General features: G+C 51.4%; 1 protein-coding gene across 1 annotated transcript in view; it reads left to right on the top strand.

Moving 5' to 3' along the window:
- The first annotated feature begins 5664 nt into the window (after positions 1-5664).
- Positions 5665-12599, top strand: part of MAD1L1 (mitotic arrest deficient 1 like 1) — a 359183-nt gene continuing 352248 nt past the window's right edge. Inside the window, exons 1-2 of the mRNA XM_080704077.1 lie at positions 5665-5817; positions 8590-8730. Coding sequence (XP_080560203.1) covers positions 5668-5817; positions 8590-8730 — 291 coding nt within the window. The 5' untranslated portion in view covers positions 5665-5667. The remainder of the gene's footprint in view (positions 5818-8589; positions 8731-12599) is intronic.

Genomic DNA, 12599 nt, shown 5'->3' with positions numbered 1-12599 from the left:
TCTATGCTTCCACTGACACATGTAAAAATTCTTTTTTATCATGTATCTCAAAGACTGCCCCTAGGCCTGAGTTCAGTTCCCCTCTTTCTCCTCGGGGACCCTCTTGTGGAGATAAGTCTTCTCCCTGTAATAAAGGAGAGTAAAAGCGGATTCCCGAGGCAGAGATGGACGTACCCACATATGCCTTTGTGGAATTTCTTCAGCTTGCAGAATCATAACATACTCCAGAGAAACAGGTTTTCTCTGTTGCTCTCAGAACACAATATACAGGTTCCCAGTTGTTATTTTGGCTGTCGAGGGCAAAGTAGGAAAATATTATTTTCGTCTGGGGATTAATTCCCATCTCTCTGCTGGATAATCTGGAAATACGTCCATTCTTCAAGCATCAAGAATTCCTAGAACAATTAGAAGCATTTGGTATGAATTTATGCAGGGAATGATTATGCTTTGGGTTTTGCTGGAAGCGTAGTGGTATAATTCGCCAACCTCCCAAGACTGTGATAGTAATTGCAAAGGCAACAGTGAGGAGGTGTGTTCATTCATTTTTCTTTCATTCTCCCAGGAACGCCATGCAGCTTTATAAGAGGACATAATTTTCACAATTTTAACTTTTGCCTTTTCAAAACTCGACTGGTTTCTTCAACACCACCTGGAGGAGTGCATCCCTGTGGAGGAGTCTGTTGACTAACAGTGATGCCATGCCAAGGACAAGGGAGAGACTGGACACCCTTGAGTGACCATCTGGGTGCCGGGGCCTTCAGATTTATTTATTTCCTTCCTTTCGTCGAATCCAGAGGCTTTCTACCTCTGAGCTACACCCCATCCCTTTTTATTTGTTATTTTGAAATAGGATCTCACTAAGTTGCTGAGGGTCTTGTGTTGCGAGGCTGTTCTCAAACCTGTGATCCTCCTGTCTCAGTCTCCCACATACTGGAACTAGAGGCCAGCGCCATCATGCCTGGTTCCTCCAGATCTTTCTTTCTTTCTTTCTTTCTTTCTTTCTTTCTTTCTTTCTTTCTTTCTTGTGGTACTGGGTTCCTGAAAGCCCTTCTACCTCCGGGCTACACTCCCAGACCTATTTTTACATTTTTTAAATTTGGAAACAGGGTCTCCTAAGCCAGCGTGCGCGGCTGGCTTCGAACCTGCGCGATCCTCCTGTCTCTGCCTCCCAAGCGCGTGGGGATTACAAGCGTGCGCCACCACACCCGGCTCCTCCTCCAGATTTCTGAAGTGAGCTGCTGGCGAGGTTTCTTTTATTTGCCATTTTATTTTGGTCGCAAGATCTTCTGCCATACCTCCACGGGATTCGTCCCCTCTCCCACCCCACCCCATTCCATTACCGGGGCAGACAAACTTGGAAGTCCTCTGTCCTCTGAGAAAAGTAAACTTTGCTGCAGACCTTTGGGAACCTCATTTTCCCAACTTGGGGCAAGGTGTTTGAGGGAGGAGGGTAGGAGAATTCGTAAAAGAGAAAGGCTCTCCGGAAGCTCCATGTTTTAGGGTGAGAAACGTCACCTTGCTCAGGTCCCATCTTTATTCCATTGAAAACCGCTCAGCGCAGGACCCCGCGCTCCGAGAGCGGGCAGAACACCGGGGAAGTAGCCTAGAGGCATAAATACTGTGCATTTCCAGAGAAGAAGAAAACGTATTTTAATTTAAGCAAAGACTATGCTAGTAGCAAGAGTTTGGAAAGCAACTGCAAAGAAGTCTGATCCTAGGAGGCCACCGTGGGCGGTGCTATTCCACACATTACGGCTCGAGCGATAGCCGTAGTGGCGGCGCGTCCAGTGGGGCGCTGGCGGGGCAGCCGGGCCCGGCCCTCATCCCGATGCCTTTGGCTCCGAGCTTTACTCCCCGCGGCGCCTCTCAGGGTGGGCGGGCGGTTCTGGGTCGGGACTTTGAGCCTAAGGACGTGCGGCGCGCAGACTCGCCGCGCGCAGACTCGGTTCTTTACGGCCGGCTCCCACCGGGTCTCGCGACGGCGCAGGCGCGGGTCTCGCGATAAGTGGGCGGGGCGGAGCGGAGGGAGATCCGAGCGGCGGCGGCGGCAAGCTGGAGTTACTGGCTGGGGTGAGCGCGGCCGGCTCGGGGGGGCGGTGCGGAGAGCCGGGTCCGGGTGCGTGCCGGGCCGGGGGGCTAGGGCCTGTCTTCGGGCTGACCCGCGATGGTGCCCGGGCGCCGCCCCCTCCTCCGATCCCCGCGCCATCAGGACCCCCGATCCCCTTTTCGCGCCGCGGGTCTTGCAGTCCTGGACGGGGATCTGCGCGGCTGACCTGCCCTCGCCAGGTCTAAGAGGTCCCTGTCCTTCCTCTCCTGGCTGGGTCTGCGCGGCTCTGTTGCCTGGAGACCCCCAGGCCTGCCCTTGCTCGAAGGCAGGCCCCTGCCCGGATTCTTTTGCCCTAGGTCTGCGTGGCTCCTTTCCCTGGAGAACACCCAGATCTGTCCCGCCTCTGTCTCAGCCAGGTCCCTGTCCCTGGTTCTCCTGGCCTGGGTCTGCGTGATGCTCAGACCCGGTGAACCCCCAGATCAGCCATTGCTTGGTTTAAGCCAGGTCCCTGTCCCTGCCCTCCTGGCAGGATCTGTGAGGCGCCCCACCCTGTAGACCCCCTGGCCCTGCCCGCCCTCTTTCTAAGGCAGGTCCCCATCCCTGCCTTCCTGGCCAGGGTCTGTGCAGCTTTCCTCCGCAGAGAACACCTGGATGGCCCTCTTGCTTCCTGGCCACTCCAGGTTTCCCTGAGCATACTGTGGCCAGAGGCCCCAGGCAGAGCAGCTTGAACTGGACAGGGTGTGGCAGAGTAGTGGTGTCCAGTGGCTGCTGTCTGAGGGTTGGCTTCCTATCCTGCTCCCCTCTCTCAGCCTGCCACGGTGGTGCAGGCAGCGCGGGCATGGTCTTTACTGCTGCTTCCGATTTTAGTGGGTTTTAATGGAGGGAGCAGTGCTCAGAGACTTACTCCTGGGGCTAGTGGATGGAAGCATGTTGGGAAAAGGCAGGCTCACCAGATCAGAGTGGTGAGCTTGGTCACTTTAATTTTCTGCAGCTGTCCTGTCTCCAAGGCCTGCAGGCTAATGTTATTTTGATGTGTAGCTCAGTCACTGTCCAGGGCACTTGGGGTCCAGTGACCCCAGGGCTGGAAGGTTTGAGTTTCAGCAGAGAGCGAATGGTGCAGCAGCCTGGTTCCAGGAAGTTGACAAGCAGTGTTCTTTTCATTCTAGTGTATTAGTGGGTCAGTTCTCAGGGGATGGCATCTGGAGAAAGGAACTTAAATTAATGGGGCTCTGGTCTGAACTGGGCAATTGGAAGGATATGGGCTTGGAGGGCAGAGCTCTGCTGCTTCCTGTTATACATCCTGGGTCTGCCAGAATCTCAGCCCCGAGAGGGCCCACTCTGCCCTGACTTCCTACTTTCTTTTGCTCTGCAATGTGTGTGAGAGGAGTGCATGGGAAACTCAGAAGTAAACTAAGATTTTTTTTTTTTTTGTGTGTGTGTGTGGTACTGGGGATGGAACCCAGGGGCATTCTATCTCCAAGCTACACCCCCCAGCCCTATTTTTTATTCTTTATTTTCAAATAGGGTCTCATTGAGTTGCAAAGGGCTTCACTAAGTAGTAGGTGAGGCTGCCTGTGAACCATGATCCTCCTGTCTCAGCCTCCCAAATGCTGGGATTACCAGCCTAAGAGTCTTAACAACAACTCTTCTCCTCCGCCTACTTCTCTTTTTCCTCCTCTTCCTCCTATTTTTTCCTTCTTCCAGTGTCTTGCTGTATTGCCCAGGCTGGCCTCAGACTCCAGATCCTCCTTCCTCAGCCTCCAGAGTACCTGGGATTATGAGCCCCCACTCAGTCCTTTAAAAAAAAGGCGGGGGGGGGGTTTTGAGCTGGGTGTGGTGGCGCACGCTTGTAATTCCTGTGCTTGGGAAGCTGAGACAGGAGGATCGCCAGGTTCGAAGCCAGCCTCAGCTGGTTTAAGAGACCCTGTTTCCAAATAATATATAAAATAGGTCTGGGAGTGTAGCCCGGAGATAGAAGGCCCCTGGGTTCCATCCCCAGTAACACACACACACAAAGGGGTTTGTGTGTGTTTTTAACCTGATATTTAAGAGAAAACAAGTGGAGCTGCCTCTTCCTAAGGATAGAAACTGTATGTACCTGTAGGAGTTCAAGTCTTTTGGCTCTAAATGTGCCTCTTGGCTGGGCAGCATGAAACAGGAATAAAATAGGAATAAGCATAGGTGTTAGGGATGTAGCCCCCTCACACTCAAGCTTGTGGAACTTCTGCTGACTTCAGAGCCAGGCAGAACCGGGTTCTGGTCTCCTGTGCCTTGTAAGGCCTCAGTTTTATCATGTGTGAAATCTACAAGAAGACCCAATTCACTGACCTATTGTGAAGGCGGAGCTGTTGCGTGTAAACGTACTAGCAGGGTCCTGTTCTCAAGTGAGGCAGGTCACGCCTCTGCCAACTGAAGGCTAAAGGTGCCCGGTGACTGTAGTCCTCACAACTACTTTGCAAGTAGGTTATTACCCAAGTGGGTTTACAGGTGAGGAAACAGAGGTTCAAGAAGTCTGGGTGCTGGGTAAATGTGGGATACCTCTCTCTGGCACCTGGTTGGCGCAGTAGCACTTTCCAGAATGGCCATTGAGGTCTAATCACTGGCATTTCTGTGCCCACCATCGCTCGTATGGTGCAGTTGCGTGCTGTGTTTCTTATGTGTGATACTGGGATTGAACTCTGGAGCATTCTACCTCTAAGCCACTCCTGCCCCACCCCTTTATTTTTATTTTGAAACTGGGTCTTGCCAAGTTGCTGAGGCTGGCCTTGAACCTGCGATCCTCTTGTCTCGGCTTCTCATGTCCTAGGATTACAGGTGTGTGCCACCACACCTGGCTACATGCTTTGTTCGTGATTCCCAGAAGCGAGACATACTGTGAGTATGTCCGTGAGATATGTGCTGTTGGGCTGCTGAGCACTTTTCCTGGGGAGCTTAGTAAGTTTGGCACCCAGCGCTCAGTCAGTGGCGTGGTGGCTGTGATTAGTGGCATATTTCTTATTTGTTTTTTGGAGGTACTAGGGATTGAGCCTAGGGGTTTGTGCATGCTAAGCAAGCATTCTACCACTGGGCTACATCCCAGCCCTTTTTATTTTGAGACAGAGTCTTGCTAAGTTGCCCAGGCTGGCCTTGAACTTGAAATCCTACCTTAGCCTCCCAAGCAGCTAGGGTTATAGGTGTGCACTGCACCAAGTGCTGGTATGTTTTTTTTTTGTGTGTGTGTGGTACTGGGGTGAAACCCAGGGCCTTTTCTACCTCCTGGCCATGCTCCCAGACCTATTTTATATTTTATTTGGAAACAGGATCTCACTAAGCTGCTGAGAGCCTCACTAAGTAGCTGAGTCTGGCTTTGAAACTGTGCCATCCTCCTGTCTCAGCCTCCCCAGCGCGGGGATTACAAGCGTGCGCCACCACGCCCGGAAATGTTGGCATGTTTTTATGTCTCATTTTCTCTCTGGTAAACCAGCAGTGTGGGCTCCCAGTTACCTCTGCAAAACGTGGCTGTAGGCTCTGAGAGTGCATTAGGGGAGTGGACTGTCCAGAGGCCCTACTGATGGTGACACCGTTCAGCATGTGGGAAGGCTGGCTCTGACCCTTTTTCATCTCCCAGAAAGAAGGTGGCCATGGAAGACCTGGGGGAGAACACTACCGTCCTGTCCACCCTGAGGTCTCTGAACAACTTCATTTCTCAGCGCGTGGAGGGAGGATCTGGCCTGGATATGTCCACCTCTGCCCCGAGCTCTCTGCAGATGCAGTACCAGCAGAGCATGCAGGTAAGGGGCTCGTGCTGGGATGGGGTGTCCGGGTAGACATCAGGGCGCAGATCCTGTTCAAGTTCTGTGTCGCTCATGTGAGCGGTATGTGCTGGGAAGGGGTTGGGCTCTGGCTAAAGACACCTCAGCTCAGATAGAGCCTATAGTTTGTATAACTCAGGTGGGTGGCTCGTGCTGGGATGGAGTGTCTGGGTGAAGACACCTGGACTCAGTTCAAGTCCACTCAAGTTCCATATGGCTCCTGGTCAAACTACAGATAGTTGAGGTAGGTCAGGAGTAGCTAAGCCTAGAAGCCAGCTGGTTTTCCTCATCCTGGGCATTCATTCATTTTGAGGCAATAGCTGGGGGTCAGGGCCTGCCCTGAAACATCCTGGCTGAAGGCCTGCCTTCTTTATTTTTATTTCATTTTGAAAGAGGCAGTTGATCCCATGGGCATTTTACTTCTGAGATACATGCCCAGCCTTTTATTTATTTTAATTTTTAATGTTATTTGGAGATTAAACCAGGCACACCCCCTTTGAGCTATACCTTCAGCCCTTTTTATTTTTTGTTTTGAAGCAGGGTCTCATTAGGCTGCTGAGAGTCTTCCTGAGTTGTTGAGGCTGACCTCAAACCCGAAATCCTTCTGTCTCAGCCTTGCAAGCACTGGGATTACAGGCATGTGCCACTATTCCTGGCCCTTTTCCTCTTTTTAGCCCTTGTTTTCATTGGAAGTGTATTCTATGCTCTCCGTTGCACCTGTGTTCAGGCATGAAGGAGAATTTTACATCAGTCCTGAAACACAACCAGGTACAACCAGTGTCCCAGGAAGGTGAGGACCTGGTCAAGCGTGTTGCAGGCTCCTGGTCTCTGTGCGGAGGTGCCCTGCAGCTGAAGAGGCTCTGAGAGACATAGACTTGAGACCAGGAAGGCTAGTGAGTGTAAGGGTGGGCTTCAGAACCCCAAGTGCCAACAGGTGAGCTTTGAAATGTAGCAGGAACAAGTCAACAAAGATGCCTAGTGGGAGGGACAGAGGAGATGCCTTCCCCTAGCTGGGGCCCGGCCTGGGTGCTGTCAGCGTGAGGCTGGATTCTTCTTTCTTTCTTTTTTTTTGGTGGTACTGGGGTTCCTGGAAGCCCTTCTACCTCCGGGCTACACTCTCAGACCTATTTTTTTTTTTTACTTTTTTATTTGGAAACAGGGTCTCTTAAGCCCTCGCAGCTGGCTTCGAACCTGCGTGATCCTCCTGTCTCCGCCTCCCAAGCGCGGGGATTACAAGCGTGTGCCACCGCGCCCGGCTGGGTTCTTCTTTCTTTTGAAGGACTTTCCTGTGTACTCTAGAATGTTTAGCAACATCTCTAGCTTCTGCTCCTGAGTGTTAGTGGCAGACACATCCTAGCTCCCCTCTGTGACAGTCAGAAGTGTCTCCAGACAGTGCCAAATGTCCCCTGGGGAACCACAGACTTCAAAGTGTTTGAGAGACTCCTGAGAAGGCATCAGAGGCGGTTTTGATGCAGCAAGCGTGGGGGGCAGCTTGAGATTCTGCATACGTTTAGTGCTCAGGAGAGGTTGGGCAGCTGTCCAGCCAGGCTCTGGCCCAGGTGCAGTTTGTGACTCCATGAGACGGTTTGGCATGGCCCCTGGAGCCCTTGGGTTTGAATCACCTGTGACTTCAAAGTTGGCTCCCAAGTTCCAGGCCTCTGGTAGACCTCTTCTGCTTTCTTCTGGTTACTTAGTCAAAGCTCGAGTTAGGTGTTATACCAGTGGGACTTTGCAGGATTAAGATCTCCAATCAGTTGACTTTAATATAGGGAGATTCCCTGATTCCCTGGGTGGGCCTCACGTAATCACCTGAGCCTTTCAAAAAGTCTTGAGAGCTGGGGATGGTGGCTTAAGTACTTGAGAGGCTGAGACAGGAGAATCACAGGTTCGAGGACAGTCTCAGTAAGTAGTGAGACGCTCATCATCCTACCAAGACCCTGTTTCAATATTAAAATAAAATAGGGCTGGGGGTGTAGCCTGGAGGTAGAACGTCCCTGGGTTCAATCTCCAATTAAACACACACACAGACACACACACGCACGCATGCACACACGCTCTTTAGTTCAGACATCAGAGACTGAGATCAGACTCCCTTGGGCAGCTTCACCTCCAGGTGCTGGCAGCCGCAGAGAAGTGACCTTGTTCTTCTGCTTGTCAGCCAGAGGGTCCTGCGGGCTGCCTTAATTTTAGTCTTGGGAGACCCTGATCAAAGAACCCAGTCTAGGAGTTTGGACTTCTATCCTGCAGAACCCTTGGATAAAAGGTGGTGTCTTGTGCTTATAGTTGCCATATTTGTAGCAATTTGTTACTCTGTTACATAGTTACAGAAAACTGTCTTTTTTCCTAAGACAAGCACACTCTCTGTCATCTTCCTCTTTTCATTACTCTTTCTCTTTTTGTGGTCCTGGTAATTGAACCTTTGTTCTGCCTCTGAGCTACACTCCAGTCCTTTTTATATTTCTGAAACAGTTTCTTACTAAGTTGCTAAGGCTGGTCTCAGAGCTCTGATCCTCCAGTCTCAGCCTCCCAAATCCTGGAATCACAGGTGTGTGCCACCGTGCCCGACTCTCTTTTCATTCTCTTAATCTTTTCTTTGCCCTCTGCCTTCCACCTGTGTCCCAGCTCGGGACCCAGGCTTCTTTGGGCCTGCTGGGAGTGGTGCTCAGGGAGTGTGTGTGTTGAGTCGAGCCACTCACCCTGTTTGATGCGGCTACTGACGATTCTCTTTCTCTTTGGGTACGACCTGCTCAGTTGGAGGAAAGAGCGGAGCAGATCCGCTCCAAGTCCTACGTCATCCAGGTGGAGCGGGAGAAGATGCAGATGGAGCTGAGCCACAAGAGGGCCCGAGTGGAGCTGGAGAGGGCTGCCACCACCAGCGCCAGGAACTATGAGGTGGGTTTAGGTGGGGCTGTCCAGGCGGCACTGGGAGGCACAGGCTGGCTGCAGCACCTACCAGGCTGTAAGAAATCAGCCAGGGGCAGCCCAAGCGCTCTGCACATGGATTCACACAGATTGCCAGGTCATTTCTCTGAGGCCACCTGGTGTTGTGGGTCAGATGTCAGTGATGCTGGAAGAGGATGGTCGGAAATGGGGACAGCCACCAAAGGGGACCTCTCCTGGTATTTGCGGCTCAGTAGGGACATGGTGCTGGCAGACTCACCTCTGTTAGGTCTCTTTGTTTTTATCTTTCCTCTGGGAGAATTGGAACACAGATCTGGCCATACCAGGTGGCATGGGGCGATAGACCTGGAATGTGCCCCGCTTGCCTGGGAGTCTTGCTGGGGTGACTGCGGGCCCACAGCAAAGTGCCCGTTTGGCTGCTGCACTCGGTGCAGGCTTTCCGGGGCAGCAGGGAAAGCAGTCTGGCAGCTTGGATGAGGTGCAGTGGAAGAGCCTTCTGCTTGTGTCGCTTTGATTAACAGCACTTTGCCAAGGTTTTCAGTAAGCGCTGATCAGCTGTGGAAGGGCTGCCAAGTTTCGGACAGTGCATCGGATCAGAAAAGCCCCTCTGGCCCCTCTGCCCCTCCCCTGGGGGTGGCTGTGGGCCCCATGCTTGTCCCCTGTGCACATTCACACACTGTTTTTTTTTTTTTTTGCAATACTGGGGATTGAACCCAAGGGTGTTCTACCTTTGAACTACACCCTCTGCCCTATTTTATTTTTTTCGTTTTAAACAGGGTCCCAGCTGGGCGTGTTGGTGCAGGCTTGTAATCCCAGTATTCGAGAAGTTGAGACAGGAGGATCGTGGTTCACGGACAGCCTCAGCTACTTAGTGAGGTCCTTTGCAACTCAATGAGACCCTGTTTCAGAAATAAAGAATAAAACTAGGGCTGAGGGTATGGCTCGGAGGTCAAGTGCCCCTGGGTTCCATCCCCAGACCCGCAACAAAACAAAACCAAAAAACAAAAACAAAGAAAACAGGATCCCTCTAAGTTGCTGAGGGTTTTGCAAAGTTGCTGAGGCTGGCCTTGAACCTGTGACCCTCCTATCTATCTCAGCCTCCCAAGTACTGGGATTACAAGTGTACATTCCACACTTTTCCCTCTGCAGGTAACTGACTTCCCGGTGTGCTGCTTCTTGGCCTTGTTGGAGTCTGGAATGCAGATTCCTGCCCTGTGGTGTGTTGTCTGGGCTCAGTGAGCCAAGACTTTAAAATGCCCATTGTTAGGGCTGGGTAGGTGGCGCTAGGGGCCCTTGGATATATGAAATGTTCTGTTGGCGCCATGGCCCTGGCTCTCTGGCAGAAGGAAGGGCTCTGGCATTTGGGCAGATTTCCCTGCCTGGCCACCCACCCTGGGTCTGGTGTCTAGCACAGGTGACCTGCCTTTTGGGTACTCCAAGAACATTTGAGCAAGTGCAGGTTCTATGAAGGACCTTTCTTGGGGAAGCCCAGGGATACAGGATGCAGGATGTCTGAGGTGGGGCCTGGCCCCTGAGCTCTCGAGACAGAGGCCTGGAAGGCCCTGCCACAGGCATGCTGAGTGTGGCCCTAGGAACCTTGGGGACCAGTAGTTTTCAGATTGACCCTTGGAGTCTTGGGCATCTACACTGTTTTTTTCAGGGACTGCCAGTTTGGTGGTAGGTGAGTAAGACAGGAAAGGCGATCCTTCTACCTGCAAATACCGAGTAGTGTGAGACTACTATTACTGCCTGAACCCCATCCCTGCTTCAGCCTGGTGGTATCAGTGGAGAGAGCATTTTAGCTCTGACAGTGCTGACAGCGCCCTCTGCTGACTACCATTTCTTTCTTTCTTTTGGGTACTTGGGATCAAACCCAGGACTTTGTGCATGACAAACATGGTCTTTACCACTGAGGTATACTCTCCTCCCCTAATAGAACATGATTATTCTGCCTTACAGAAGATCCTCTGGCTATTTTGAGGCTGTATTTGTGTCCTCTTGAATCCTTTTTTTTTTTGGTGGTACTGGGGGCGGAACCCAGAGGCTTTCTACCTCCGGGCATTACTCCCAGACCTTTTTTATATTTTATTTGGAAACAGGGTCTCACTAAGTTGCTGAGAGCCTCACTCAGTAGCTGAGGCTGGCTTCGAACCTGTGCGATCCTCCTGTCTCAGCCTCCCAAGCGCGGGGATTACAAGCGTGTGCCACCACGCCTGGCCTCTTGAATCCTTTTGAAGTGTGGTTCTGCCTTTCCTCCAGGAGACCACAGCCTTTCTATTTTTACCCCCACCCTTGTCTTTTCTAAAAAAGATTAGTAGTGAGGATGATTTTAGGAGCATTCTATATCTGAGCCACATCCCCAGACCATTTTTTAGATTTTGAAACAGGGTTACGCTAAGTTGCTGAGGCTGGCTTCGAACCTATAATCCTGCTGTCTCAGTCTCCCAAGTACTGGGATTATAGGCAAGTGCCATTGTGCCTGGCCCCATCTGTGCTTTTATTAAACTCTTCTTTGGTTTGGGCTGGAGTTGTCTGGACAAGGGTGACATAATCTTCACATGAGTAAGACTAGCCATGGATATTCCTGATGGCCCTAGGGGGATCTTGTGCAGGCAGCTTCTCCGTGGCAGCATGTTGAGGGGTCGCCAGAACGCCAGGCGCTAGATAACCACTTGCCGCCTTCCTCCTGGGACTGGGCTCCTGCTTGGTGGTCCCTTCTCCCTGGCCGACGGTGACCTTTCAGGTCCCTGTGCTCATCCCAGTCAGGAGGTCTGAGCCTGTGTTCTAGTTCTGTCCCTTTCTCACATGCACGAGCCACGTGGCTTCCCCGAGGTCAATGACATGCGGTGTCTGAAGGGCTGCGTGGGGCCATGCGCACTGCTGGCAGATCTGGGCACAGCACGGCAGGCTGATGTCCATGCTACCTGTCCCCGCTCCCCTGGGGGAGCACTGAATATCTAATAATGGTCTGAGCTGGTCATGGGGGCACATGCTTTTAATCCCAGTCTGTAGGAGGCTGAGACTAGAGGATTGCAGGTCCCAGGCCAGCCTCAGCAACTTAGCAAGACCTTGTTTCAAAATAAAAACTAAAAAAGGGCTGGGGGTATAGCTTGGAGGTTGAATGCCTCTGAGTTCTATCCTCAGTACCACAAAATAGGAAAAATGAAAAAAAAAAAAAAAAAAACCTCGATGGCCTGATTGTGGTTAGACACGATCTGCTGGTGTTGCAAAAGCTCGGTTTCCTTCCAAGGTCGATTCTGAATTTTAGATTTTCCACGCTCCGTCTCCTCCCTGCAAAGACTGTCACTGAGAGCAGACAGTGTAATGAGCAAGTGTGTGATCCGTGCTGAGTGTCCTCTGGGGGCCCTAGTTTCTTTCAGTGGGAGCCAGCATGCTGTGCCCAGGAACACTGGCTTCGGTATGGGTTCCGTTTATTTATTTTTCTTTTTTGTTACTGAGGATTGAATCCAGGGGCATTCTACCTCTAAGCTGTAACCCAGCCTTATTTTATTTATTTATTTATTTATTTATTTTTGGTGGTACTGGGGTTCCTGGAAACCCTTCTACCTCCGGGCTACACTCCCAGACCTATTTTTATATATTTTTTTTATTTGGAAGCAGGGTCTCTTAAGCCAGCGCGGCTGGCTTCGAACCTGCGCGATCCTCCTGTCTCCATCTCCCAAGTGTGGGGATTACAAGCGTGCGCCACCACACCTGGCTCTTTTCTTATTTTTTATTTTGAAACAGGTTCTGAGTTTATTTTTATTTTTATTTTTTTGGTGGTACTGGGGGTGGAACTCAGAGGCTTTCTACCTCCAGGCTATACTTCCAGACCTATTTTGTATTTTATTTGGAAACAG

The sequence above is a fragment of the Muscardinus avellanarius genome (assembly GCF_963383645.1).
Source record: "Muscardinus avellanarius genome assembly, chromosome: 10".
Taxonomy (NCBI): Eukaryota; Metazoa; Chordata; class Mammalia; order Rodentia; family Gliridae; genus Muscardinus; species Muscardinus avellanarius.
This window is presented reverse-complemented; position numbering and strand designations above follow the sequence as displayed.